Source organism: Heptranchias perlo, unplaced genomic scaffold (genome assembly GCF_035084215.1).
Source record: "Heptranchias perlo isolate sHepPer1 unplaced genomic scaffold, sHepPer1.hap1 HAP1_SCAFFOLD_60, whole genome shotgun sequence".
NCBI lineage: Eukaryota > Metazoa > Chordata > Chondrichthyes > Hexanchiformes > Hexanchidae > Heptranchias > Heptranchias perlo.
In genome coordinates this window covers 3,501,898-3,527,778 of record NW_027139623.1, presented here as the reverse complement: position 1 = coordinate 3,527,778, position 25,881 = coordinate 3,501,898, and the positions used below count along the sequence as shown (strand labels likewise).

At 44.9% G+C, this 25,881-nt stretch overlaps 1 protein-coding gene across 1 annotated transcript in view; it reads right to left on the bottom strand.

The window, feature by feature from the left end:
• The window catches only part of LOC137316793 (zinc finger protein 850-like), a 512,000-nt gene that overhangs the window by 353,271 nt on the left and 132,848 nt on the right, over positions 1 to 25,881 (bottom strand). The window contains exon 3 of the mRNA XM_067980634.1: positions 15,396 to 16,762. Within this exon, the coding sequence (XP_067836735.1) occupies positions 15,396 to 16,411 (1,016 nt within the window). The 5' untranslated portion in view covers positions 16,412 to 16,762. The remainder of the gene's footprint in view (positions 1 to 15,395; positions 16,763 to 25,881) is intronic.

Genomic DNA, 25,881 nt, shown 5'->3' with positions numbered 1-25,881 from the left:
AGAAGGTTCACTCGGTTAATCCCGGGGATGAGGGGGCGGACATATGAGGAGTGGTTGAGTAGATTGGGACTCTACTCATTGGAGTTCAGAAGAATGAGAGGCGATCTTATTGAAACATATAAGATTGTGAAGGGTCTTGATCGGGTGGATGCAGTAAGGATGTTCCCAAAGATGGGTGAAACTAGAACTAGGGGGCATAATCTTAGAATAAGGGGCTGCTCTTTCAAAACTGAGATGAGGAGAAACTTCTTCACTCAGAGGGTGGTAGGTCTGTGGAATTTGCTGCCCCAGGAAGCTGTGGAAGCTACATCATTAGATAAATTTAAAACAGAAATAGACAGTTTCCTAGAAGTAAAGGGAATTAGGGGTTATGGGGAGCGGGCAGGAAATTGGACATGAAGCTGAGTTCGGATCGGTCAATGCCCTGTGGGTGGCGGAGAGGGCCCAGGGGCTATGTGGCCGGGTCCTGCTCCGACTTCTTGTGTTCTTTAGATTTGTGGTTGGGATCAGATCAGCCATGATCTTATTGAATGGCGGAGCAGGCTCGAGGGGCCGATTGGCCTACTCCTGCTCCAATTTCTTATGTTCTTATGTTCTTATTTTCCACATTGTGGGGTTGATGCCAGTGTTGCAGCTGCATTGGAACAGCTTGGGTAGAGGCGCAGCTAGTTCTGCAACACAAGTCTTCAGCACGACAGTTGGGATGTTGTCGGGGCCCATAGCCTTTGCTGTATCCAGTGCACTCAGCCGTTTCTTGATATCACGTGGAGTGAATCGAATTGGCTGAAGACTGGCTTCTGTGATGGTGGAGATATCAGGAGGAGGCAGAGATGGATCATCTACTCGGCACTTCTGGCTGAAGATGGTTGCAAACGCTTCAGCCTTGTCTTTTGCACTCATGTGCTGGACTCAACCATCATTGAGGATGGGGATGTTCACAGAGCCTCCTCCTCCCGTTAGTTGTTTAATTGTCCACCACCATTCACGACTGGATGTGGCAGGACTGCAGAGCTTTGATCTGAGTCGTAGGTTGTGAACTCGCTTAGCTCTGTCTGTAGCATGTTGCTTCCGCTGTTTAGCATGCATGTAGTCCTGAGTTGTAGCTTCACCAGGGTGGCACCTCATTTTTAGGTACGCCTGGTGCTGCCCTTGGCATGCTCTTCTACACCCTTCATTGAACTAGGATTGATCCCCTGGCTTGTTGGTAATGGTAGAGTGAGGAATATGCTGGGCCATGAGGTTACAGATTGTGCTGAAATACAATTCTGCTGCTGCCGCTGGCTCACATTGCCTCACGGATGCCCAGTTTTGAGCTGCTAGATCAAGAAGATAGATGAGGGCTGTGCAGTAGACGTGGTCTACATGGACTTTAGCAAAGCCTTTGACAAGGTACCACATAGTAGGTTGTTAGATAAGGTTAGACCTCACGGGATCCAAGGTGAGGTAGCCAATTGGATACAAATTGGATTGACGGCAGAAGACAGAGGGTGGTTGTAGAGGGTTGTTATTCAAACTGGAGGCCTGTGACCAGAGGTGTGCCTCAGGGATCGGTGCTGGGTCCGCTGTTATTTGTTATTTATATGAATGATTTGGATGAGAATTTAGGAGGGTTGGTTAGAAAGTTTGCAGATGAAACCAAGATTGGTGGCATTGTGGACAGTGAAGAAGGTTATCTAGGATTGCAACGGGATCTTGATAAATTGGGCCAGTGGGCCGATGAATGGCAGATGGAGTTAAATTTAGATAAATGTGAGGTGATGCATTTTGGTAGATCGAATCGGGCCAGGACCTACTCCGTTAATGGTAGGGCGTTGGGGAGAGTGAAAGAACAAAGAGATCTAGGAGTACAGGTTCATAGCTCCTTGAAAGTGGAGTCACAGGTGGATAGGGTGGTGAAGAAGGCATTCAGCATGCTTGGTTTCATTGGTCAGAACATTGAATACAGGAGCTGGGATGTCTTGTTGAAGTTCTACAAGACATTAGTTAGGCCACACTTGGAATACTGTGTACAGTTCTGGTCACCCTATTATAGAAAGGATATTGTTAAACTAGAAAGAGTGCAGAAAAGATTTACTAGGATGCTACCGGGACTTGATGGTTTGACTTATAGGGAGAGGTTGGATAGACGGAGACTTTTTTCCCTAGAGAGTAGGAGGTTTAGGGGTGATCTTATAGAAGTCTATAAAATAATGAGGGGCATAAATAAGGTCGATAGTCAAAATCTTTTCCCAAAGGTAGTGGAGTCTATAACGAGGGGGCATAGATTTAAGGTGAGAGGGGAGAGATACAAAAGGGTCCAGAGGGGCAATTTTTTTCACTCAAAGGGTGGTGAGTGTCTGGAACGAGCTGCCAGAGGCAGTAGTAGAGGCGGGTACAATTTTTCTTTTAAAAAGCATTTGGACAGTTACATGGGTAAGATGGGTATAGAGGGATATGGGCCAAGTGCAGGCAATTGGGACTAGCTTAGTGGTATAAACTGGGCGACATGGACATGTTGGGCCGAAGGGGCTGTTTCCATGTTGTAAACTTCTATGATTCTATGATTCTATGTTCTGAATCTATCCCATTTAGCACGTTGGTAGTGCCACACAACACGTTGGATGGTGTCCTCAGTGCGAACACGGGACTTCATCTCCACGAGGACGATGCGGTGGTCCCTCCGACCAATACTGTAATTGACAGATGCATGTGCGACAGGTAGATTGTTGAGGACGAGGTCAAGCAGGTTTTCCCTCGTGTTGGTTCTGCAGGCCCAGTCTGGCAGCTATTTCCTTTAGGACTCGGCCAGCTCAGTCTGTAGTTTTGCTACCGAGCCACTCTTGGTGATGGACATTGAAGTCGCCCATCCAGAGTACATTTTGTGCCCTTGCTACCCTTAGTGCTTCCTCCAAGTGGTGCTCAACATGGAGGAGGACTGATTCATCAGCTGAGGGAGGACGGTAGGTGGTAATCAGCAGGAGGTTTCCTTGCCCATGTTTGACCTGATGCCATGAGATTTCATGGGTACCAGAGTCAATGTTGAGGACTCCCAGGGCCACTCCCTGCTTGGATTCCAGTTGAAGGAGCTGTCCACGACCGAGTGTTGCCGAATGGCACACTCCAAGGTCCAGGAGTATGTTCTGAGGGACGCACTGAAGTGAGGTGCTGCCTACGTAAAGGTTCTTTGAGGAAAGGCGACCATGTAAGGACATGTCACTTTTTACGGTACAGAATGTATTAGAAGATCTGTACTGTGTTTTGAATTGTAATAATGAGATCTTAGTGTGCACGATCTGTATTGTATTGTTTTGAACGGTAATTGTGACATTTTCATTGAAATGTGTGCATCATTAAATTTTATGAAATAAAGCATATTTTGAAATTTTAATAAAATCTTGTGGCACAAACAGACCAATCACTAAAAGTAGCGACGCAGGTTTACAAAAAGGCGAGTCAAACACTGGGGTTGAATTCTCGAGGGATAGAATTGATAAACAAAGAAGTTATGTTAAACTTGTGTGGAGCCTTGGTTCGGCCACACTTGGATTATTGTGCACAGTCTGGTCTCCATATTATCGAAAGGATATACAGGGATTGGAGAGGGTGGAGAAAAGATTCACAGGGATGATACCAGAACTGAGGGGATATCCTAATCAGGAAAGGCTGAACAGGCTGGGACTCTTTTCTTTTGAAAAGAGAAGGCTGAGGGGTGACCTGATAGAAGTCTTAAAGATAATGATAGAATTTGGTCGGGTCGATGTAGAGAAAATGCTTCCACTTGGGAGGGAGTATAAAATTAGAGTTCATAAATATAAGACTGTCACTAATAAATCCAATATGGAATTCAGGTGGAACTTCTTTACCGAATGAGTGGTAAGAATATGCAATGCGCTACCACAAGGGGTAGTTGAGGGAAATAACGTAGATGCATTTAAGGGGAAGGTGGATAAGCACAAGAGGCATAATGGAATATCGTATCCTGATAGGGTTAGATCGAGTAGGGAGGGAGGAGGCTCGTATGGAGCATACATGCTGGCATAAACAAGTTGGGCCGAATGGCCTGTTTCTGTGCTGTAATTTCGAAGTAACTCGATGGAACTCAATGTAATATTTTGGGGGTGGTGGAAGAGCAGAGGGACCTGGGGGCGCATATTCACAAATCTTTGAAGGTGGCAGGGCAAGTTGATAAGGTGGTTAAGCAAGCGGATGGGATACATGGGTTTGTAAAAGAGGGGCATTGAACAAAAAAATAGGGAAGTCATGTTAAAACCTTACAAAAGACTGGTTAGGCCTCAGCTGGAGTATTGTATCCAACACTGGGCACCACATTTTAAGAAGGATGTAAAGGCCTTGGAGAGGGTACAGAGGAGAGTTACCAGGGTGATACCAGGGATGAGGGACTTCAGTTATGTGGAGGGATTGGAGAAGCTGGGCTTGTTCTCCTTAGAGCAGAAAAGGTTAAGGGGAGATCAAAAAGAGGTGATCAAAATAATTAGGCGTTTTTATAGAGCAAATAGGGGTAATTAAATAATTGGATTGATAACCAGAGGTCATCGGTTTACAATCATTGGCAAAACAACTAGAACGGAAATAAGGAGAACATTTTTCACACGGAGTGTTGTTCAGCACTGCCTGAAAGGATGGTGTCTCTTTTAGAGGCTGTCTTCGTGTCAACATTCATATTTTCACTGGGAAACTGCAGGAACAGAGTGAAACGGGTCTGCTTGTGTCCCTGGATTCAATGTATAATGTGGAGAAATCTATAAAATGTATAATTGAATCGGTAAAAGTGAACATGGTCAATACAATTATATGAAAACTGTAAATGAAGCCGCTCATTGTTGGACCAGTCCTTTCTGAGCAAAGCTTTTAACTTTATTCCTGAGAGAGGTCTCATTAAAACAAGGTTCTGAACTTTGAGAAGTTTGTGATATATCCACGTCATCATTTACATCGGAGTCAAAGCTGCTGATGTGGCCTGTTTGTTCAAATGACTGTAACTAATAGCAATGATCAGGGGTATAACCGTGTCAGTGGAGATTTACCCCCTGTATAAATCAGGGATCGCTGTCATGAATCCACACAGAGTGCCTGCCGGAGCTGCGGTTTCCAGGCCAACAGAAATCATTGCTTCTCACAGAAATGGGATATTCAGTAATGTATCAGATAGAATGTATTTATTATCCAGTTCTCGCAGCCGTTGGAGTTCCAGGTAAGCCATTATCTCAGCTGTTCAAGGTGCAAATCGGTATTAAATCTGCTGCTGTACTTGATACTTTTTTTTTCTCCCATCATGTATTACACAGTGGACTGTTCTGTTCTCAGTCTCTGCTCTTTTGGTCTTGGAGCAGCTGCATTATATGCTTTACGATTTTGTTTATCCAATTCTGGCATTGTTACTGGATTATTCTCTGTGCTGATTGTATTGGAATCAGGTGTCTGGGCTAAGAGCTGGTATCAGACCATCAGGAGTTGTTCACAGTTTCATGTTGTGGAACTAACCTGTCCTGGAATATTTTTTTCATCAATGTGTTTTCAGTGATTGATAATGAGACAGCTCACGGTCTCAGTGTTACATGGAGGCAGCGCAATGCCTTCCCTCCACAATAATATGATTCAGTTTAACTGGGATTTCAATGTATTTATTGGTTATCACTATTCTGAAAGTTTATTTAATTGTGTGTGCATCTGACGCCGCTTCAGATGTCTGCCTATTGAACTGAGTTTGCTGCTCATACTTTTACACCTCATTCTCTGCTTCACCGTCGATGAATTCACTGTAAAATGCAATGTTTTGATGTTATGTTTTATCAGTTTGCACTTTATCTGTTGGAATCAGGAGCCCTTCTATTTATCTGTAGATTTTTTGCAGCAGCGGTGATGTTGGCGTTTTGTTAATTGAACAATGCCGCCATCTAACGCTGTACTTTGTAATTACAGGAGAAGGAATTTCAATTGTTGTGAGGTGTGTCTGGGAGAGGGATTCGATTCTGTTCACTCCATGCATTGTAGATGAAGTGAACAGTGTCGGTGAACAGGTGGAGAACGGGATGATCTGTAGAAACATTAAACTGTTCACAGAGGGTTCACCATTTAACAAACTTACACTAAGAATAGGATCGTTTGAACGCTGGGCTGGTGAGGAGAAAGCAGGCGCGGGATGCTAGGATTTACTCGGATGTGAAAAGGGTCATTGAGAAAGAGAGTGGAGAGAGTGCGGAGAGATAGAGAGGTGAGAAAGACAACGTGACTGAGAAGGAAAACGAAAGGGAGGGGGAGAAGGAACGTGAGAAAGGGAGGGAGAGAGGCACACAGAGAATGAGAGAGAGATAGAGAGCAGCAGCGTTGTGAATAATTCATCGGAATAAACTGCTGAAACTTCCAGTGCAATTATGTAAAGGAAATGTCACTTGAAGGTGTTATTAGGATGTTGTCAGATTGTGAGAGTTTTATTGTGCTCGCTCCGGATGTGCTTATCGCTGTCAGGTCCTCAGTCTGTTTTTGTGAATGTTCAATTTACTTGAATTTAATTGAAATGCATTCAAAGAATAAAATCAGTGATTTCTTGATCGCATTGAATTATTAGGATACTCTATTCTAGAAGCTATGTGTCAGCTTAATTCATTAAAGAACGAAGCTAATTCAATTAATGCATTTTATTGAGTTTTCATCGAATGTGCAAAGTCAATTTATTGAAACATTATGTAAACAACAATATTGAAACATTATGTAAACAACAATAACCACAGAAATCAATGGTTGAATTTATTGTTTGGATTGTGTGATTGGGACCTATAAAATAGATTTCCTCTAACACTCTGCTGCAGTCTCTCCCTGTGAATCCCAGCCTCTCCTCCCACTGTATTGAATCCTCTGTCTCCTCATCCGTTACTTCTGTTTATCCCCTTTCCCAAACCATCTGCTCCTCACTCCACTCCACCTCCAACATGTCCTTTTCCTCGTATCCCTCCCTCTCTCTCACTGGCTCGGCCTCCAGCTGCCTCTTCCAATCCGATTCAAAGCCTCAAAAACACCGCCGCGGATCTCGGTCTTTCCCGTTTTGTGCCAGCCCCTGTCGGCTCTCTTCAACCACAGCAACAAACCCAACAGCAGCTCTCCCTGTCCCCTCACCTTTCCGGCCCTCGCTCACTTTCCCGTCCCTCTGGAGCCAAATCCGAACTTTGCCCGTTGGATTCCCGAACATGACAGCCCCTTCTCCCTTCCCCACCGGCACTGCCCCCTCACTCGGCCATTCCAGTCGATCCGGTGCTCATTATATTCACGTTCTGTATCAATTTCCCAATGCATTATTGATAATTGTGTTTAAAAACTTCTTTTCTGTCCAAAAGCGCTGCCCAAGTCAGTGAATCAGTTTCCACCGTTTGATGCAGCAACAAAGCTGGAAATTTCACCCCAGATCCTGTCAAACTGCTGCTTTGTCTCCAGGTCTGATCAGTAATTTCTTTGCTTCCGTTTCTCTCTCTTTCAGTTAACTTGGTGGCGATTGTGATCCTGTCCCGAGGAAAGTGCGGACTCTCCAAATGTATCACTCGCTACCTGGTGGGAATGGCGGCGGCCGATCTCCTGGTCGTTATCACTGATGTCATAATGTGGCGCATTGTTGAGATTTATTTCCCAGTTTCATTCTTGACCATTACCCCCGTGTGTCGTTTCATTCTCAACCTGAGTTTTGCAGTCACAGTGGCCTCTGTCTGGTTTACAGTGGTTTTCACCTTTGATCGATTTGTGGCCATTTGTTGTCAGAAGCTGAAAACAAAATATTGCACCGAGAAAACGGCGGCTGTTGTTATCGGGGTGGTGAGTGCGCTGAGCTGTTTACTGAACATTCCCGGGTACTTTGTAATTGGCCCGGAATATATAATGGACAATGTACCCCGGGGTTGTGTCTTTAAACCGACCTTTTTCACTTCACCCACATTTGCTGTGTTTGACTTGTTTAATCTTGTGTTAACTCCTTGTCTCCCATTCATTCTGATTTTACTGTTCAATGTTCTCACCGCCAGGCACATTTTAGCGGCCAGCAGAGTCCGCAGGGGACTCCGGGGCCGCAGCAATGGAGAGAATCACAAGGATCCAGAGATGGAGAACCGAAGGAAATCCATCGTTTTACTCTTCAGTATATCAGGCAGTTTTATATTGTTATGGAGCGCAGAAGTTTTTTATTTTATATCTCTGCGGATAACAAACGCCCAGTTCTATACGGTCAGTGACATTGAGTCAGCCGGATTCATGCTTCAACTTCTCAGTTCCTGCACCAACACGTGTATTTATGCTGTGACCCAGACGAAATTCAGAGAGGAGCTGAAGAACGGGCTGAAATACCCACTGAATCTAATTGTTACATTAGTTAAATCATAGAAACGTCTGAAGACTTTACATCCGAAATTAAATAAAAAGTCAATTAGAGTCAATTAGAGTTTCACGTTTGGCGGTGGCCTAAGACGGGCGGTAGCGGATCGGGCGCCCGTTATTCACCGCGCCTGATTTTACTATCTATTGACATCAATGAGTTCACTAAAGTAACTGATATCAATCGAATACTTTAAATAAATTTGGAAAAAAGCAGACAGGAATTATATTTTACCCGACAAATGCGGTGTTTGTGAAATGATACAAGATGTGATTCTAACATGAAATTATTTGCTGTTATTAGTCTGGAAATAATATGATTTCAATATTAAATATTTAATCTTGAAATGAATAAAATCAAATCCTCCTTTTCGATTGATGATTATTTCCCATCATACAGACTGCCCGGTGGGATGGACTGAGGGTGAGCTGTCAGTGTCAGACAGCGTCCTGTTCATTGGGACATTTGTTTTGACCAGAACAGAATAATAATGGACCACCACCCGGACCGTTACTAACTGGTAAAATATTAATGTAATTTCAAACTCCAGTGGGGAGTTCCGAAGATCGTTTCCTCTCTGAGCTGCTGTGCAGCAATGTTTACTCAGTGCAGGGAGTTTAATGGGACATGAGGCTGGGCCTGGTTACACAGATCTATAAGGAAACCTCCTGATACATTTATGAGATGATCAGGGGGCGGGAGATTTCTCACGGCCTCAGCAGGCCAAGGGAAAGCTCTCCGGCTCATCCTTACTCCAAAAAATATAGGTTAAAAATAAACTTCTCAGTGTTCTGGATCACTCAATGCCCATCGATAGGGCGGCTCCTCCTCCCATTCGTCACCAAATTTAAATACTGTCCCAGATACGTCACAATACTCTGATTTACATATTACACGTGGTCTGACCCGGAAACAGGTGGGTGTTGCTCCGGCCGCTCTTCTCAGGACCCGACCCACGGTGGTGGAGGCAGGAACTCCAACGTTAAAGGGGCGGTAAGTGACCTGACAACATTTACTCGCCTCTACCACCCCATTTCCGCCAGGCGGGGATAGTTAAAATCGGCCACACTTTTCCTGACCTCCGCCCTAATATCAATCTTCGAAGCCCACAAGTTGGTCCATTGTCTCAAACTGCACCGGTTCACAACACGTGGAGGGAAATTTTCACCATCGCTGGGGGCTGAACTGGTGGAGCGGATCACCCCCCCCAACCCCCCGCTGAAAGAACCGGCCCGATTTTAATTTCTGCTCCGTCAGTTTGCCGTCCAAGCAGTGAAGGTGAAATTACCCCCTACGTCTCTGACCCCAAGCTTCTACAGGTTTGTGAAAGACATCAGACAGTGTTTGCCAAACACGAACATGAATGTGGGCGAATGGATCCATGTATTCGGGCAAAAGGTGATCACCCCCCTCCATCTAGACAGGATCCCTATACAATGGAGTAGAAGAGGGGTGCACCCCCGACAGCAGTGGGACACACTGAAGCGAGGTGCGGCCTAGGCAAAGGCTCTATGGGGAAAGGCCACTGTGTAAGGCTATTTCACCTTGTATTGTACATCATGTCTTAGAAAATATATACTGTGTGTTGAATTGTAAAAAATGAATCGTAGTGTGCACGATCTGTATTGATTATTTTGAATTGTAACTGTGATATTTACATTGAACTGTGTGCATCCATAAATTTTATGAAATAAACTATATTTTGAAAAAAAAGTTCCAGTCTTGCCATCTCTGTTGTTATTGGACAGTGAAGAGAGTAAACACTGCCAGACTGTAAAGATGCGGGGAGTAATACAAAGAGCATCAATGGGGACTGTCGAGGAGCAAAGGGGCTTTGGTGTCCAGGTACACCAATCAGTAAAAGTCTGTTATTATTGGATGGCGAAGATTGGAAATCTAGTGCACATGTATCAAAAACAACATTGAAGATCCCAATTTCAAGGCTGTCATATCCCAAGGAATAGAAAGATATGCTGATAGGGTTAGATGAAGAAGGGGGACAGGAGGCTCATGTAGAGCATAAATACCGGCCTTCTGTACATTCACTTGGCACCAAGTGAGAAATGGGAGAATTTTCTTCATGGTGGGAAACTAGGGAATGTAGAGGAGCAAAGGAGTTTAGGTGTCCAGGTACAGCAATCACTAAAAACTAATGCACATGTTGTGGTGAACGTTCACCTGAGGAAGGAGGAAGCCTCCGAAAGCTTGTGAATTTCAAATAAAATTGCTGGACTATAACTTGGTGTTGTAAAATTGTTTACAATTGTCAACCCCAGTCCATCACCGGCATCTCCACATCATGCATTAAAAAAAGTACATTCAAGCATTCTGCTCATCCTATGCCCCAGGGAGAGACGACGAATATTGGCAGGAGGATCCAGACCATCAGCCTTATGTGAGTTTAGACATTTCTGTTTTAAATTCAGATTATTGTATTTGCAGTTTTTTTTCCCCTTTTTTGCTGCATTTCTAATTTTATTTCATTCTTGCACATTTTGCATTTTAAACAAATTCTCCAAACCCTGTGCGCAGTGAGTGCTGAATCCGGGCCCTTTGATTGACAGCTCTCTCCTCCCCCCGACTCCTGGGCTGACACCTTCCACCACGTGACACTCTGAAGCGTCACTCACCTTTGCGCGCTGACGTCACGAGGCGTATCTGCCGCTCGGGCCAGTGGGATGCCGCACATGCGCCGCGCGTTTCTTGTGACGCGTTCCCTCAGCAACAGGCCGGCGCCGGGAAGATGACGGCGGGCGGGCGGTGCTGTGGGCGGGGGCGAGGCCGACAGAGGGAGGGCCCGCACCCGGGAGTGGCCTGAGAGGGGAGGGTGGGGAGACGGGGGAAGTTACTCGGGGCCTCCTGCGGGCCCCGTGAATCTCCACTCTGGCAGCGCCCGGTGTCGAGCTGGGCTCGGGGGGGAGTCACTCTCCCGCCTCCCCGTCAAACGGGCCGTGGGTCGGAGCCCAAAAGTGAACGAGAATCAAACAGCACAGAGAGAGGCCGCTCGGCCCATCGCGCCTGTGCCGGCCCTGTGAAAGAGGCCGCTCGGCCCATCGCGCCTGTGCCGGCTCTGTGAAAGAGGCCGCTCGGCCCATCGCGCCTGTGCCGGCCCTGTGAAAGAGCGATCCCATTAGTCCCACTCCCCCCTGCTCTTTCCCCACCGTCCCGCAAATTTCCCCCCTTCAAGGATTGACCCGATTCCCTTTTGAAAGTTATTATTGAATCTGCTCCCACCGCCCTTTCAGGCAGTGAATTCCAGATCAGAACAACTCGCTGCCGAAAAACATTCTCCTCATCTCCCTCTGGCTCTTTTCCCAATTCCCTTCAATCTGTGTCCTCTGGTTACCGACCCTCCCGCCAGTGGCAACAGTTTCTCCCCATCGACTCCATCAAAACCCCTCCTCATTTTCAACCCCTCTATTAAATCTCCCCTTAACCGTCTCTGCTCTGAGGAGAACAATCCCAGCTTCTCCAGTCTCTCCCGGTAACTGAAGTCTCTCATCCCCGGGACCATTCTGGTAAATCTCCCCTGAACCTTCTCTGCTCCAAAGAGAGTAATCCCAGCTTCTCTATTCTCTCCACATAATTATTATTATTTATTATGTGGGTTGTGCTGGGTATCTGGAAGCTGTAATTCGGTGAGTGGAAAGCAGTGGGAGGATAAGTCTGCAGATTGATTTTGGGAGATGGTGAAGACGGTGATCGTGGATTCAGACAAGGGAGGGAGGTGGTCTTTGAGAGCGTCCGTGCTCTGTTGTGAGATCTCACTGTGTGTCTTGTTCCAGCCGTTCCCATTTGTACCTGTGACCTGACTGGCGGAGTCTGCGACCTCAACTGCTGCTGTGACCCTGACTGTTCCCCCGCGGACATCAATGTCTTCCCCACCTGTCTGCCGGGCAGTGAACCGTAAGTTTCTGTTCATGTGTTACTACATTGGCACCCGGTCCGACAAAGCTTCGATTTTAAGACCCTCGTCCTCGTTTTCAAATCCTCTCCATATCTCTGGAACCTCCTCCAACCGATTTATTCTCCACCGACAACCCCATGTCACTCCAACCGATCATGGAATCGAACCCACCCATTTATCTCCTCCCACACACCATCTACACTCTGCGCACAGTCAGTGCTGGGACACTCAATCCTGTTATACGCACAGTCAGTGCTGGGACACTCAGTCCTGTTATACACACAGTCAGTGCTAGGACACCCTGTCCTGCTATCAACACAATCAGTGCTGGGACACTCAGTCCTGTTATACACAGAGTCAGTGCTGGGACACTCAGTCCTGTCAATACACACAGTCAGTGCTGGGACACTCAGTCCTGTTATACACAGAGTCAGTGCTGGGACACTCAGTCCTGTTATACACAGTCAGTGCTGGGACACTCAGTCCTGTCAATACACACAGTCAGTGCTGGGACACTCAATCCTGTTCCACACAATCAGTGCTGGGACACTCAGTCCTCTTATACACACAGTCAGTGCTGGGACACTCAGTCCTGTCAATACACACAGTCAGTGCTGGGACACTCAATCCTGTTCCACACAGTCAGTGCTGGGACACTCAATCCTGTTCTACGCACAGTCAGTGCTGGGACACTCAATCCTGTTCCACACAGTCAGTGCTGGGACACTCAATCCTGTTCTACGCACAGTCAGTGCTGGGACACTCAGTCATGTTATACACACAGTCAGTGCTGGGAAAGTCAGTCCTTTTACACACACAGTCAGTGCTTGGACACTCAGTCCTGTTATACATACAGTCAGTGCTGGGACAGTCAGTCCTTTTATACATACAGTCAGTGCTGGGACATTCAGTCCTGTTATACACACAATCACTGCTGGGACACTAAGTCCTGTTATACACACAGTCAGCGCTGGGACATTCAGTCCTGTTATACACACAGTCAGTGCTGGGACACTCAATCCTGTTATACACACAGTCAGTGCTGGGACACTCAGTCCTGTTGTACACACATTCAGTGCTGGGACACCCTGTCCTGCTATCAACACAGTCAGTGCTGGGACACTCAGTTCTGTTTTCCACACAGTCAGTGCTGGGACACTCAGTCCTGTTGGACATACATTCAGTGCTGGGACACCCTGTCCTGCTATGAACACAGTCAGTGCTGGGACACTCAGTTCTGTTTTCCACACAGTCAGTGCTGGGACACTCAGTTCTGTTTTCCACACAGTCAGTGCTGGGACACTCAGTCCTGTTATACACAGTCAGTGCTGGGACACTCAGTCCTGTCAATACACACAGTCAGTGCTGGGACATTCAATCCTGTTCCACACAGTCAGTGCTGGGACACTCAGTCCTCTTATACACACAGTCAGTGCTGGGACACTCAGTCCTATTATGCACAGAGTCAGTGCTGGGACACTCAGTCCTGTTATACACAGTCAGTGCTGGGACACTCAATCCTGTCAATACACACAGTCAGTGCTGGGACACTCAGTCCTCTTATACACACAGTCAGTGCTGGGACACTCAGTCCTGTCAATACAAACAGTCAGTGCTGGGACACTCAATCCTGTTCCACAGAGTCAGTGCTGGGACACTCAGTCCTCTTATACACACAGTCAGTGCTGGGACACTCAATCCTGTTCCACAGAGTCAGTGCTGGGACACTCAGTCCTCTTATACACACAGTCAGTGCTGGGACACTCAATCCTGTTCCACACAGTCAGTGCTGGGACACTCAATCCTGTTCCACACAGTCAGTGCTGGGACACTCAATCCTGTTCCACACAGTCAGTGCTGGGACACTCAATCCTGTTCTACGCACAGTCAGTGCTGGGACACTCAGTCATGTTCTACACACAGTCAGTGCTGGGAAAGTCAGTCCTTTTACACACACAGTCAGTGCTGGGACACTCAGTCCTGTTATACATACAGTCAGTGCTGGGACAGTCAGTCCTTTTATACATACAGTCAGTGCTGGGACATTCAGTCCTGTTATACACAAAATCAATGCTGGGACACTAAGTCCTGTTATACACACAATCAATGCTGGGACACTAAGTCCTGTTATACACACAGTCAGCGCTGGGACATTCAGTCCTGTTATACACACGGTCAGTGCTGGGACAATCAATCCTGTTATACGCACAGTCAGTGCTGGGACACTCAATCCTGTTATACACACAGTCAGTGCTGGGACACTCAGTCCTGTTATACACACAGTCAATTTTGGGACACTCAGTCCTGTTATACACACAGTCAGTGCTGGGACACTCAGTCCTGTTTTCCACACAGTCAGTGCTGGGACACTCAGTCCTGTTATACACATAGTCAGTGCTGGGACATATTGGATATATTGACCTTGGAGGGGGTACAGTGCAAATTCACCAGAATGACACTGGGGCTTGAAGGGTTCAATTATAAGGACCAGTTGCATCAACTTGGTTTGCATTCCCTTGAGTTTAGAAAGTTGAGGGGTGATCTGATCCAGATATTTAAAATTATAAAGGGATTCGATAGGGTAGAAATAGAAACTATTTTCTCTCGTCGGTGAATCCAGAACAAGAGGACATAAACTTAAATTTAGAGCTCGGGTGTCTTGGATTGAAATCAGGAAACTCTTTCCCACACAAGGGTAGTGGAAATCTGCTCAGCCTGATTGAAGTGGACCGTGTGATATAATAGAATTTTCTGTCCTGTCAGAGTTGGACATTTGTCGATCCATCTTTTAAAATGGTGGAGGAACTCAGTTCTAAGATGGATTCCACTCACTTCATCATGAGTCCTCAAACTGCTTCTCTTATCATCAAGATATCAAGGACTGGACACACTGTGTTTAAAAGAAAGCTGATTAATTTGACAATTGTACAGAATATTCATAATCCCTTTAACTGGGCTGGAGTTTAACATCAGAAACAAATCCCAACTGTCAGAATGAACATGGTTCAGTCCTGGATGTGATTAACATCAGCAATAACAGCAGAATCCAACCCCTGCAGTCACATGTGAACTCGCTGGTGACTCAGCAGGTGGGAAGACTGAGTGAATCCCATCCCACACACGGAGCAGGTGATCGGCCTCTCAGCAGTGTGAATACGTTCATGTCTCAGCAGATCCCAAGTTCTTTTAAAGCTCTTCTCACAGTTAGAACATTTAAAGGATCTCTTATCAGTGTGAACAAGTTGGTGTTCAATGAGGCCGGATGAACAAGTGAATTCCTTCCCACACACGGAGCAGGTGAATGGCCTCTCCCCAGTGTGAACTCGCTGGTGTGTCAGCAGGGTGGATGACTGAGTGAATCTCTTCCCACATATGAAGCAGGTGAACGGCCTCTGCCCTGTGTGAACTCGCTGGTGTGTAAGCAGGGTGGATGACTGAGCGAATCCCTTCCCACATATGAAGCAGGTGAATGGCCTCTCCCCAGTGTGAACTTGCTGATATCTCAGCAGGTGGGATGATCGAGTGAAACTCTTCCCACACACGGAGCAGGTGAACAGCCTCTCCCCACTGTGAACTCGCTGGTGTGTCAGTAGACTGGATGACCGAGTGAATCCCTTCCCACACACAGAGCAGGTGAACGGCCTCTCCCCAGTGTGAGTGCGTTGGTGTGTCAGCAGATCACTTTTTCTTTTAAAGCTTTTCTCACAGACAGAGCATTTAAAAAGTCTCTTATCAGTGTGAACAAGGTGATGTTCAATGAGGTGGGAAGATTGAGTGAATCCGCTCCCACACACGGAGCAGGTGAACGGCCTCTCCCCAGTGTGAATTCGCTGGTGTGTCAGCAGGTTGGATGACTGAGTGAATCCCTTCCCGCACTTAGTGCAGGTGAACGGCGTCTCCCCAGTGTGAGTGCGTTGGTGTGTCAGCAGATCACTTTTTCTTTTAAAGCTCTTCTCACAGACAGAACATTTAAAAAGTCTCTTATCAGTGTGAACAAGTTGATGTTCAGTGAGGTGGGATGACTGAGTGAATCCGCTCCCACACACGGAGCAGGTGAACGGCCTCTCTCCAGTGTGTCTGCGTCGATGTGTTTCCAGCCGGGATGAGTAACTGAATCCCCTCCCACAGTCCCCACATTTCCACGGTTTCTCCATGGTGCGGGTGTCCTTCTCTCTCTCCACGTTGGAGATCAGTAGAAGTCTCGTCTGCACAGAGAACACGTGTCTCGTTTCTCCCCACTGTGAATGGTGTGATGTTTCTTCAGGCTGTGTAACTGGTGAAAGCTCTTCCCACAGTCAGTGCACTGGAACACTCTCAATCGGGTGTGTGTGTCTCGCTGCTATTCCAGTCACAGTGATGTTTGAAATTTTTTCCACAGATAGAACAGATCAATATTTCTCCTGTATTTTAAGGCCGATAATCTTCAGGTGCTGGTGAATGGAGTCAGATCTTGACGTGATGTTTGGTTTGAATTTTTCGTCTGCAAATCCTCCCCTTGTAATACCCTGTAAAAGGAGATAACAAAAGTCCTCACTGTGAATACAGGATAGAAATTCAGAACAGGCAATTCCAGTTCCTGTGGAACATTCTTCCCGCTCATTCCCCCAGACTGTAAATCCCCGTCCCACACACTCACCCTCCTCCCTCTGCTGAAACCCAAACCCATCGCACCACCTCTGTTGTGGGAAAAATCATCACTCGGAGTCAGACTTAAAGATTCAACATGCAGTTTATTGGACAAAGCTTTGGGAGAAGAATGGACATTCCGCAATGCACGCAGATACCTTCTCAACTTTAAAATGGTTGTCATGCTTTTTTATACCTTTGAAATACAGATTTCAGTAGCTTTTACATCATTAATCTTGATTACACACATTAACCAATTAAGTCCGCACAGCAACAACGGACAGTTTACACATTAACCAATTAAGTCCGCATAGCAACAACGGACTGCTTACGCATTAACCAATTAAGTCCGAACAACTATTATCACCTTAAGACAGCATGCCTTTGTTTCATGCAGTCTGGTTCTATAGTTTTATCAGTTCGTTGTGAAATGTCCTTTGTATTCCCAGACTGTAAGCCAGTTCTGGAATGTACAAACTCAACACTTTTAACTGTCTTTCCCACAGTCACAGAATCCATTTTGTTTAATAGTGTCCCTTTGTTTAATAGAATCCATTTTGTTTAATAGTGTCCATTTTATTAGTAGTCAAGCGTTATATTTAAGCCTTTAATTAAGGTTAGTCTAATCTACACAAAGCGCATTTCAGTGTGGTTTTAGGGTAAATACCACTGTCGTGTACCCATCAGTCACTTCATCGTTGCCTTTAATTCAACAGTCCAAAATCCACGCTAACAGATCCCCCTGTTGGTCATGATTATGGCTTAATAATCATAGAGACCAATACTAACAACGTCCATGCAACATTGGTCGGGCATTTAATACACAGCCTTTCGGGTATTTAACTTCCGTGATGTTCTGTGCGTATGCCTAACCCGTAACTCTCAGGTTACATGTTACAGATTTTGGGTGCAAAGTGCCCTATCTTTATGCTATTCGGCTGTTGAGGCGGCACATACGCATTTCTGTTGTAAATTATCCCACCCTGTGCTTCTGGGCTGTGTCCACCACTATGTGGACATACAGTGACAGCATGTCCAGTAACACATACCTTTAATTTTGTTCCAGCCAAATTCCCTTTAAATATTTTTTTTTCAGCATATGGTAACATATTGTGATGGGATATGTGCATTCCGTCCTTCATTACCCCAATATTCTTGTTACACCTCTCGTCCTTGGGTTTCGGGTGCCATTACCACTATTACTAGTACCAACCCTAGGAGCCTTCCTCCGTCAGGTTTACACTCCACTTGAGTGGGGTACACTCACACCATTGCCCTGAATTGGCAAGGGGTGATGTTCTTGTTTGGTAACAGCCACTTGGAGGTACCAACTCCATCATGCCCACAGGTCAGGCTCACCCTCAGTTTGTTGATTCGTTATTCATAAGGGTACTTCCCCTGCCTGTATCTGGGCTAGGTTCTCTCGTGTCTGTTCCAAAATCCAGTTACCATATGTACTGCAGATGTCATCTGTTAGCGTGGATTTTGGACTGTTGAATTAAAGGCAACGATGAAGTGACTAATGGGTACACGACAGTGGTATTTACCCTAAAACCACACTGAAATGCGCTTTGTGTAGATTAGACTAACCTTAATTAAAAGCTTAAATATAACGCTTGACTACTAATAAAATGGACACTATTAAACAAAATGGATTCTATTAAACAAAGGGACACTATTAAATAAAATGGATTCTGTGACTGTGGGAAAGACAGTTAAAAGTGTTGAGTTTGTACATTCCAGAACTGGCTGACAGTCTGGGAATACAAAGGACATTTCATAACGAACTGATAAAACTATAGAACCAGACTCCAAAATCCACGCTAACAACCTCCAACATTTTTCCTTCTATTTAAGTTTTCTCTCTCTCCTGAAGATCCCGACTGTGACTGGGTTCAGTTCTACACTCAGTGGTTCCCCTCCCTCTCCTCCCCTGAAGGTGCTGACTCTGACTGGGTTCAGTTCTACACTCACTGGTTCCCCTCCCTCTCCTCCCCTGAAGTTGCTGACTCTGGTTGGATTCAGTTCTACACTCACTGATTCCCCTCTCCTCCTGGATATGCTGACTCTGGCTGTGTGTATATGCTCTGCCCCTCATTTCCACACAATGTCCCTCCCTATAGCTGCCTGTATGCCGTCCATCTGTGATATCTCCCAATTTTGGCGACAGACTCTCCCTGACCAGTCACCATTTCTCCTTCATTTAAAGATTTTCCTTGACCTATCACAATTTCTCCTTCATTTTCAGACACTCCCTGATCAAACACAATTTCTCCTACATTTATAGACGCTCCCTGACCCTTCAGCATTTCTCCTTCATTTGCAAACTCTCCCTGACCCGTCAGCATGTCCCTTCATTAATAGACACACCCTGAACCATCACTTTTTGTCCTTCAGATGTCGACACTACCCGACCTGTCAACAACTCTCCTGCATTGACAGACACTCCCGGACCAATCACCGTTCCTCCTTCATTTACAGACACCCCCGGACCAATCACCGTTCCTCCTTCATTTACAGACTCTCCCTGACAGTCACCATTTCGCCTTCATTTACAGACACCCCCTGACCAGTCACCATTTCTCCTTCATTTACAGACACCCCCTGACCAGTCACCATTTCTCCTTCATTTACAGACACCCCCTGACCAGTCACCATTTCGCCTTCAGTTACAGACACTCCCGCACCAGTCACCGTTCCTCCTTCATTTACAGACACCCCCTGACCAGTCACCATTTCTCCTTCATTTGCAGACACCCCCTGACCAATCACCATTCCTCCTTTATTTACAGACACCCCCTGACCAGTCACCATTTCGCCTTCATTTACAGACACCCTCTGACAAGTCACCATTTCTCCATCATTTACAGACTCTGCCTCATCTGTCACCATTTCTCCCTCCTTTATAGACACTCCGTCACCCGTCACCATTTCACCTTCATTTATAGACAATCCCTGACCTGTCACCATTTCTCTTTCATTTATAGATATTCCCTGACCCTTCACCGTTTTTCCTTCATGCATCGACACTTCCTTACCAGACAACATGTTTCCTTCATTTACAGACACTCACTAACCAAACAATTTTTCCTGGCACTTTACATGATTGTGGGGTTTATTCTGTATCTGTCAGTCTCTGATCCTGTACAAGACTTTGGTGTTTATTCTGTATTTTTCACTCTCTGGTACTGTGTGTGAGTGTGGGGTTTATTGTGTGCCTGTCTGTCTCTGGTACTGTGTGTGAGTGTGGGATTCATTCTGTATCTATCAGGCTCTGGTACTGTGTGTGAGTGTAGGTTTTATTCTGTATCTGTCTGTCACTGGTACTGTGTGTGAGTGTAGCTTTTATTCTGTGTCTGTCTCTGGTACTGTGCGTGAGTGTGGGGTTTATTCTCTGTCTGTCTATCTCCGATACTGTAGATGTGTTTGCTGTTTATTTTGTATTTATCTGTCTCTGGTACAGTATATGAGGTTGGGCTTTATTCTGTATCTGTCAGTCTCTGGTACTGTGTGTGAGTATAAGATTCATTCTGTATAAGTCAGTCTCTGATACTGTACATGAGTGTGAGGTTTATTCTGTATCTGTCAGTCTCTGGAACTGTGTGTCAGTGTGGGGTTTATTCTGTAATTTTGTGTCTCTGATACTGTAGATGTGTTTGGGGTTTATTCTGTATCTGTCAGTCTCTGGTACTGTATATGAGTGTGTGATTTATTCTGTATCTGTCAGTCTCTTGAGCTGCAAATGAGTGGGGGGTACATACTGTATCTGTCAGTCTCTGGTGCTGCATGTGAGTGTGGGGTTTATTCAGTGTATGTCAGTCTCTGGTACCTTGTGTGAATTTGGGATTCATTCTGTATCTGTCAGTCTCTGGTACTGTGTGTGAATTTGGGATTCATTCTGTATCTGTCTGTCTCTGGTACTGCAAATGAGTGTGGGGTTTATTCTTTATTTGTCTGTTTCTGGTACTGTATATGAATGTGAGGGTTATTCTGTATCTGTCAGTCTCTGGTACTGTGTGTGCGTGTGGGATTCATTCTGTGCCTGTCAGTCTGTGGTACTGTACGTGTGTGGGGTTTATTCTGTATCTGTCTGTAACGGGTACTGTATGCGAGTGGCAGGTTTATTCTGCTTCTGTCTGTCTCTGGTGCTGTATATGAGTGTGCGGTTTATTCTGTATTTTTCAGTCTCTAATACTGTATATAAGTGTGGGGTTTATTCTGTACCTGTCTGTATCTGGTACTGCACATGAGTATGGGGTTTATTCTGTATCTGTCTGCCTTTGGTACTGTGTGTGAGTGTGGGATTCATTCTGTTTCTGTCTGTCTCTGGTACTGTGTGTGAGTGTGGGATTCATTCTGTTTCTGTCTGTCTCTGGTGCTGCATGTGAATGTGGGCTTTATTCTGTATCTGTCAGTCTCTGATACTGTATATGAGTTTAGGATACATTCTGTATCTGTCAGTCTCAGCCAATTTATCTCAGTCTGGGTTTTATTCTATAATTCAGTCTCTGAGACAATGTGCAAGTCTGGATTCATTCTGTGTTCTTATTTCAGTTTATATTATTGTATTTGAAACTATATCTTTAATACTTTAAAGTATATGCCGTTTTTTATCAAGTGTTTAATTTGTAAATATTGATACACTTTTGGATTTTCTTTAATCAAACAATGTTTGTGAGTGTATTACATCTTCATCTCTGAACTCTGTTGTGAATGATAATGTACCTTTCAATCTCTCCATGGTGAAATTATTTAACTGGTATATAATGTGTAGCTCAGTCTATAATAATGGAATTAATTCTGTATCTCAGTCTGACACTGAGATTTTTGGACTGGAATGTAATATATAGCTCAGCCTGCACTAATAGAATTGATAATGTATCTATCAGTCTGTTACTGTATGAGATTTTTGGACTGGTGTGTAACATTTAGCTCAGTACATGCTAATGGAATTGATGTTGTATCTTTGAGTCTGATATGGTCTGACAGTGTTGGACTGCTATATAATGTTTGGCTCAGTCTGCACTAATGGAATTGATACATTATCTTTCAATCTGACACTAAGATTTTTGGACTGGCATGTTATGTGTAACTCAGTCTGCAGTGATTTGACTTAGAGATTCATTCTGTATTTGACTGACTGTGGTACTTTGTGATTCATTCTGATTCTGTCAGCCTGTGGTACTTTGTGTGAGTGTGGGATTCATTCTATATATGTCAGCCCCTTGTACTGTATCTGAATGAGATTCATTCTGTTCCTGTCAGTCTCTGGCACCGTGTGTGAATTTGGGATTAATTCCATATCTGTCAGTGTCTGGTGCTGTATGTGAGTGAGACATTCATTCCATTTCCATCAATCTCTGATACTGTATATGAGTGATATATATACTGTATCTGTCAGTCTGTGCTACTGTATGTGAGTGTGGGATTCATTCTGTATCTGTCAGTCAGTGGTACATTGTGTGAGTGAGGGATTCATTCTATATGTCAGTCTCTGGCACTGGATCTGAGTATGAGATTCATTCTTTATCTGTATCCAATTTGTATCTCATTTCACAGCATGGCATTCAAACCTGTATCTTTAATACATAAATGTATAAATAATTTTTCCCAGTATTTAAGTGGTAGGTAATTATATACGTTAAAATGTGATGCTGTAGATTATAATCAGAGAATCACTGCACTTTTTGGCTACTATTAAATCTGCATCAATGTGAACACAATTGTGATACAGTGTATCTTCCAAACTGACATGGTGACATGTTGAACTTATATACAATGTGTTGCTCAGTCTGCATAAATGGAATACTGTATATTTCAGTCTGAATCTGCATTGGTCTTTTGTATTGGTAATTAATATGTAGCTCAGTCTGCACTAATGGAATTGATACTGTATCTTTCAATCTGACACTGAGATTTGTGGACTGGTCCCTAATTTGTAACTCAGCCTGCACTAATGTAGGTGACTGAGAGATTCATTTTGTATCTCTCAGTCCGTGATACTGTGTGGGATTCATTGTGTATCTTGTCAGTAGTGTGTTTGAGTTTGCGATTCATTTGATATATACAGTCTCTGATGCTGTGTGAGTGTGGGATTCATACTTTATCTGCCAGTCTCTGGTACATTATGAGAGTTTGGGATACATTCTCTGTCAACATTGGTACCATAAGAGTGTGAGATTTATTCTGCATCTGTCTATAATTATTGTCTCAGATTACATTATGGTGTTCAATACTGCAGCTTTAATATCTTCATGTTTAAATAGTTTTTTCATTTAATTGGTAAATATGGATATACTTTAGGATTTGGTGCTGGAGGTTTTTAATCAGATAATTTGTGTGCTTTTTGGACTACTATTAAATCAATATCTTTGTGTACTATTGTGAATGATAACATATATTTCAAACTGATATAGTGATTTTGGAATTGGTATATAATGTGCAGCTCAGTCTGTACTATTGTAATCGATACTGCGCCTTTCAGTCTAATATTGTATGAGATTTTTGGACTGGTATGTAATGTGTATCTCAGTGTGCACTAATAGAATTGATACTGTGTCTTTACATCTCATACTATGTGTATTATAAACTGGTTTCTCATTTGTTTCTCAGGTTCGACTGTCAGAACATTTCTCAGTCTGATACTCTACATGAGTTTTGGACATGTCTGCAGTTTGTACCTCATGATACATTAATCGAATGGATACTGCATGTATTAAACTCACATTTGTGAGTTGTGGGTGGTATTCAATTGGAATCTCGGGGTACATTATTGAGGTTCATTCTGTCCCTTTCAATCGGGTACCATGTGTGATTTCTATCTGGTATTTAATGTTGCCCAATTGTGAGATTGACACAGTGCCTTTCAATCTGAGAGTGTGATTTTGACTGGGATTTTTGTATTTCCCTGTCAGCGGAACTGAGTTTGGGAGAAATGCAACAGTATCTACTTCACCTGCTCTGTTTGATGGTTGGATTGAAAATGTGTCTCTGGGTCTTGGGATCAGTGTGGTACTGACTACTTCTGCTGTCTGAGACTGTGGAACTGATGACCTGTCTGTGACTCCGTGCTCTGTGTGTGTGATAATGTAATTACTGTTTGTGAGAAGGAGCTGGCTGCACTGTTTCTAGTGCCTCGGGTGGAGGAAACATTACATTTATTCTGGATCCTTCAAGGATTTGCCTGTGGAAAGAAAATTATCTCTTATCACTCAGGAACAGGTGAGGTAGAAAATACAAAAGTGATCAGTTTAATATCTCTGTTAATGATCATTTTGAATATCCACAAATGAAAACCAGTGATACAAACAGTGTCAATGTCTGACTCCACTGCAGTACTGCAGCACTCAGCTTCTGCACACCCGGTGTGTTGGACGATTTTATAACAATTTAGTGACATCCAGACACAACACAACCCCTGCACTGATCCGTGAATGGGACTACCCGATGGGGCAGGGACCTTTGTACAGGTCAGGTTTCTCAACTCCTCTCCCATGGGACGAGCCGTTCACCCCAAACCAAACAACCGCTGTTTAAAATGTGTCCTTCACACTTCTCACCTGATGCCTGCAATAGATACTGCTTGTATAACTCCCCACATCCTGACTGTTCACTGTCCAGTAACAGGGTGAGACTGGAACTAAACCAGGAACATTCAGTACTGGTTTGGGGAGAGAAAGCAGCAATGATTTTAAATAGCAGGTTCTTCCCATTCTGTCTCCCTTACCCTGGACACACCCTGGACACACACAGCCCGAGAATGACCTCTCCCTTCCCCCGCTCACTCCATGTTCCGGGACCAGTTCCTGATCCACTCCGCCTCTTACAAATAGCCCCCGGACTCCCCCTGACCTTCCCCCGGACTCAATGCCGATCTCTGAGCCCATCTGCGGACACGGTCCCGAAGCGATGAGCTGCTGTAACGAGGCTGCTCTTTGCTCCCTTCCCCCGGGGGCCGTGATCTCGCCATTCCCGGCTGTTTTAAACCATCTTCTTCCGCTCACTGAGGGAATGGCGCCCACAGGCCGAGCTGGGGGAGGGGAGCGCGCATGCGCTCTTCTGCTCACCAACAACCAGCGCTGGGGGCGGGGCTGAGTCACGCATGCGCAGATATCTGGTTTAATTCCCAATACAAAAATCGATGGAAACTTTCCCCAATTGGAATTTTTCAGAGTCTGAGCAAAGGAAGTGGGTCTGGGGGAAAGGTCAGAGGGAATGGGGTCCACAGGCAGTGCAGGAACAGGCACCAGAATCAGAAACAGATGCTGACTTTCCAATCTCTAACTATTAAACTAGATGTTTCCATCCCTGCTGTTTCTCTCGGTATCTTTTGATGGAAAAGAGTCTTTCAGAGATAAAGTGGGCGGCTGTGAAATGAGCCAATTGGTTCTGTTCATTCTTGGTCCCGTGACTGATAAAGAAACTTGTGACTCCGTATCTGGAGGCCGGATTCCTCCAACCAATCCTGGAGAATTGTAAACAATTTTACAACACCAAGTTATAGTCCAGCAATTTTATTTTAAATTCACAAGCTTTCGGAGGCTTCCTCCTTCGTCAGGTGAACGATGTGAAAATGAAATCCTCGAAATGAGAGGATTTCATCCTGGAGAAACATGGGAGGAAAGTGGGAGTCGGTGTATTTGCTGGGACCGTGTCGGATTAATATTTGACGGCAACAGTCCCAGATTATTTCAATCGGAGTGAAAATCTCGGTCACTGAGAGAAATGCAGAAGGGCCATGAGCTGCAAAATTGCAGAGGGTACAACATGCAAGAGAGGGTTAAATGCGTGACACTGTCCCTGAGAGTGGGATTAATAATGTGTCTGTCTCTGAAATAATATCAGTGAGAGATGAGACTGCATCTTCTGTCACTCCAGCTTGGAATGGCAATTGGAATGGAGAATTTTCCAATTTGTTACTGGGTGAAAACGGGACATTGCAGGTCAGTTTCTCTCTCTCTTTTGTACAACATATGAAGGTGGAATACTGCTGCTGAGC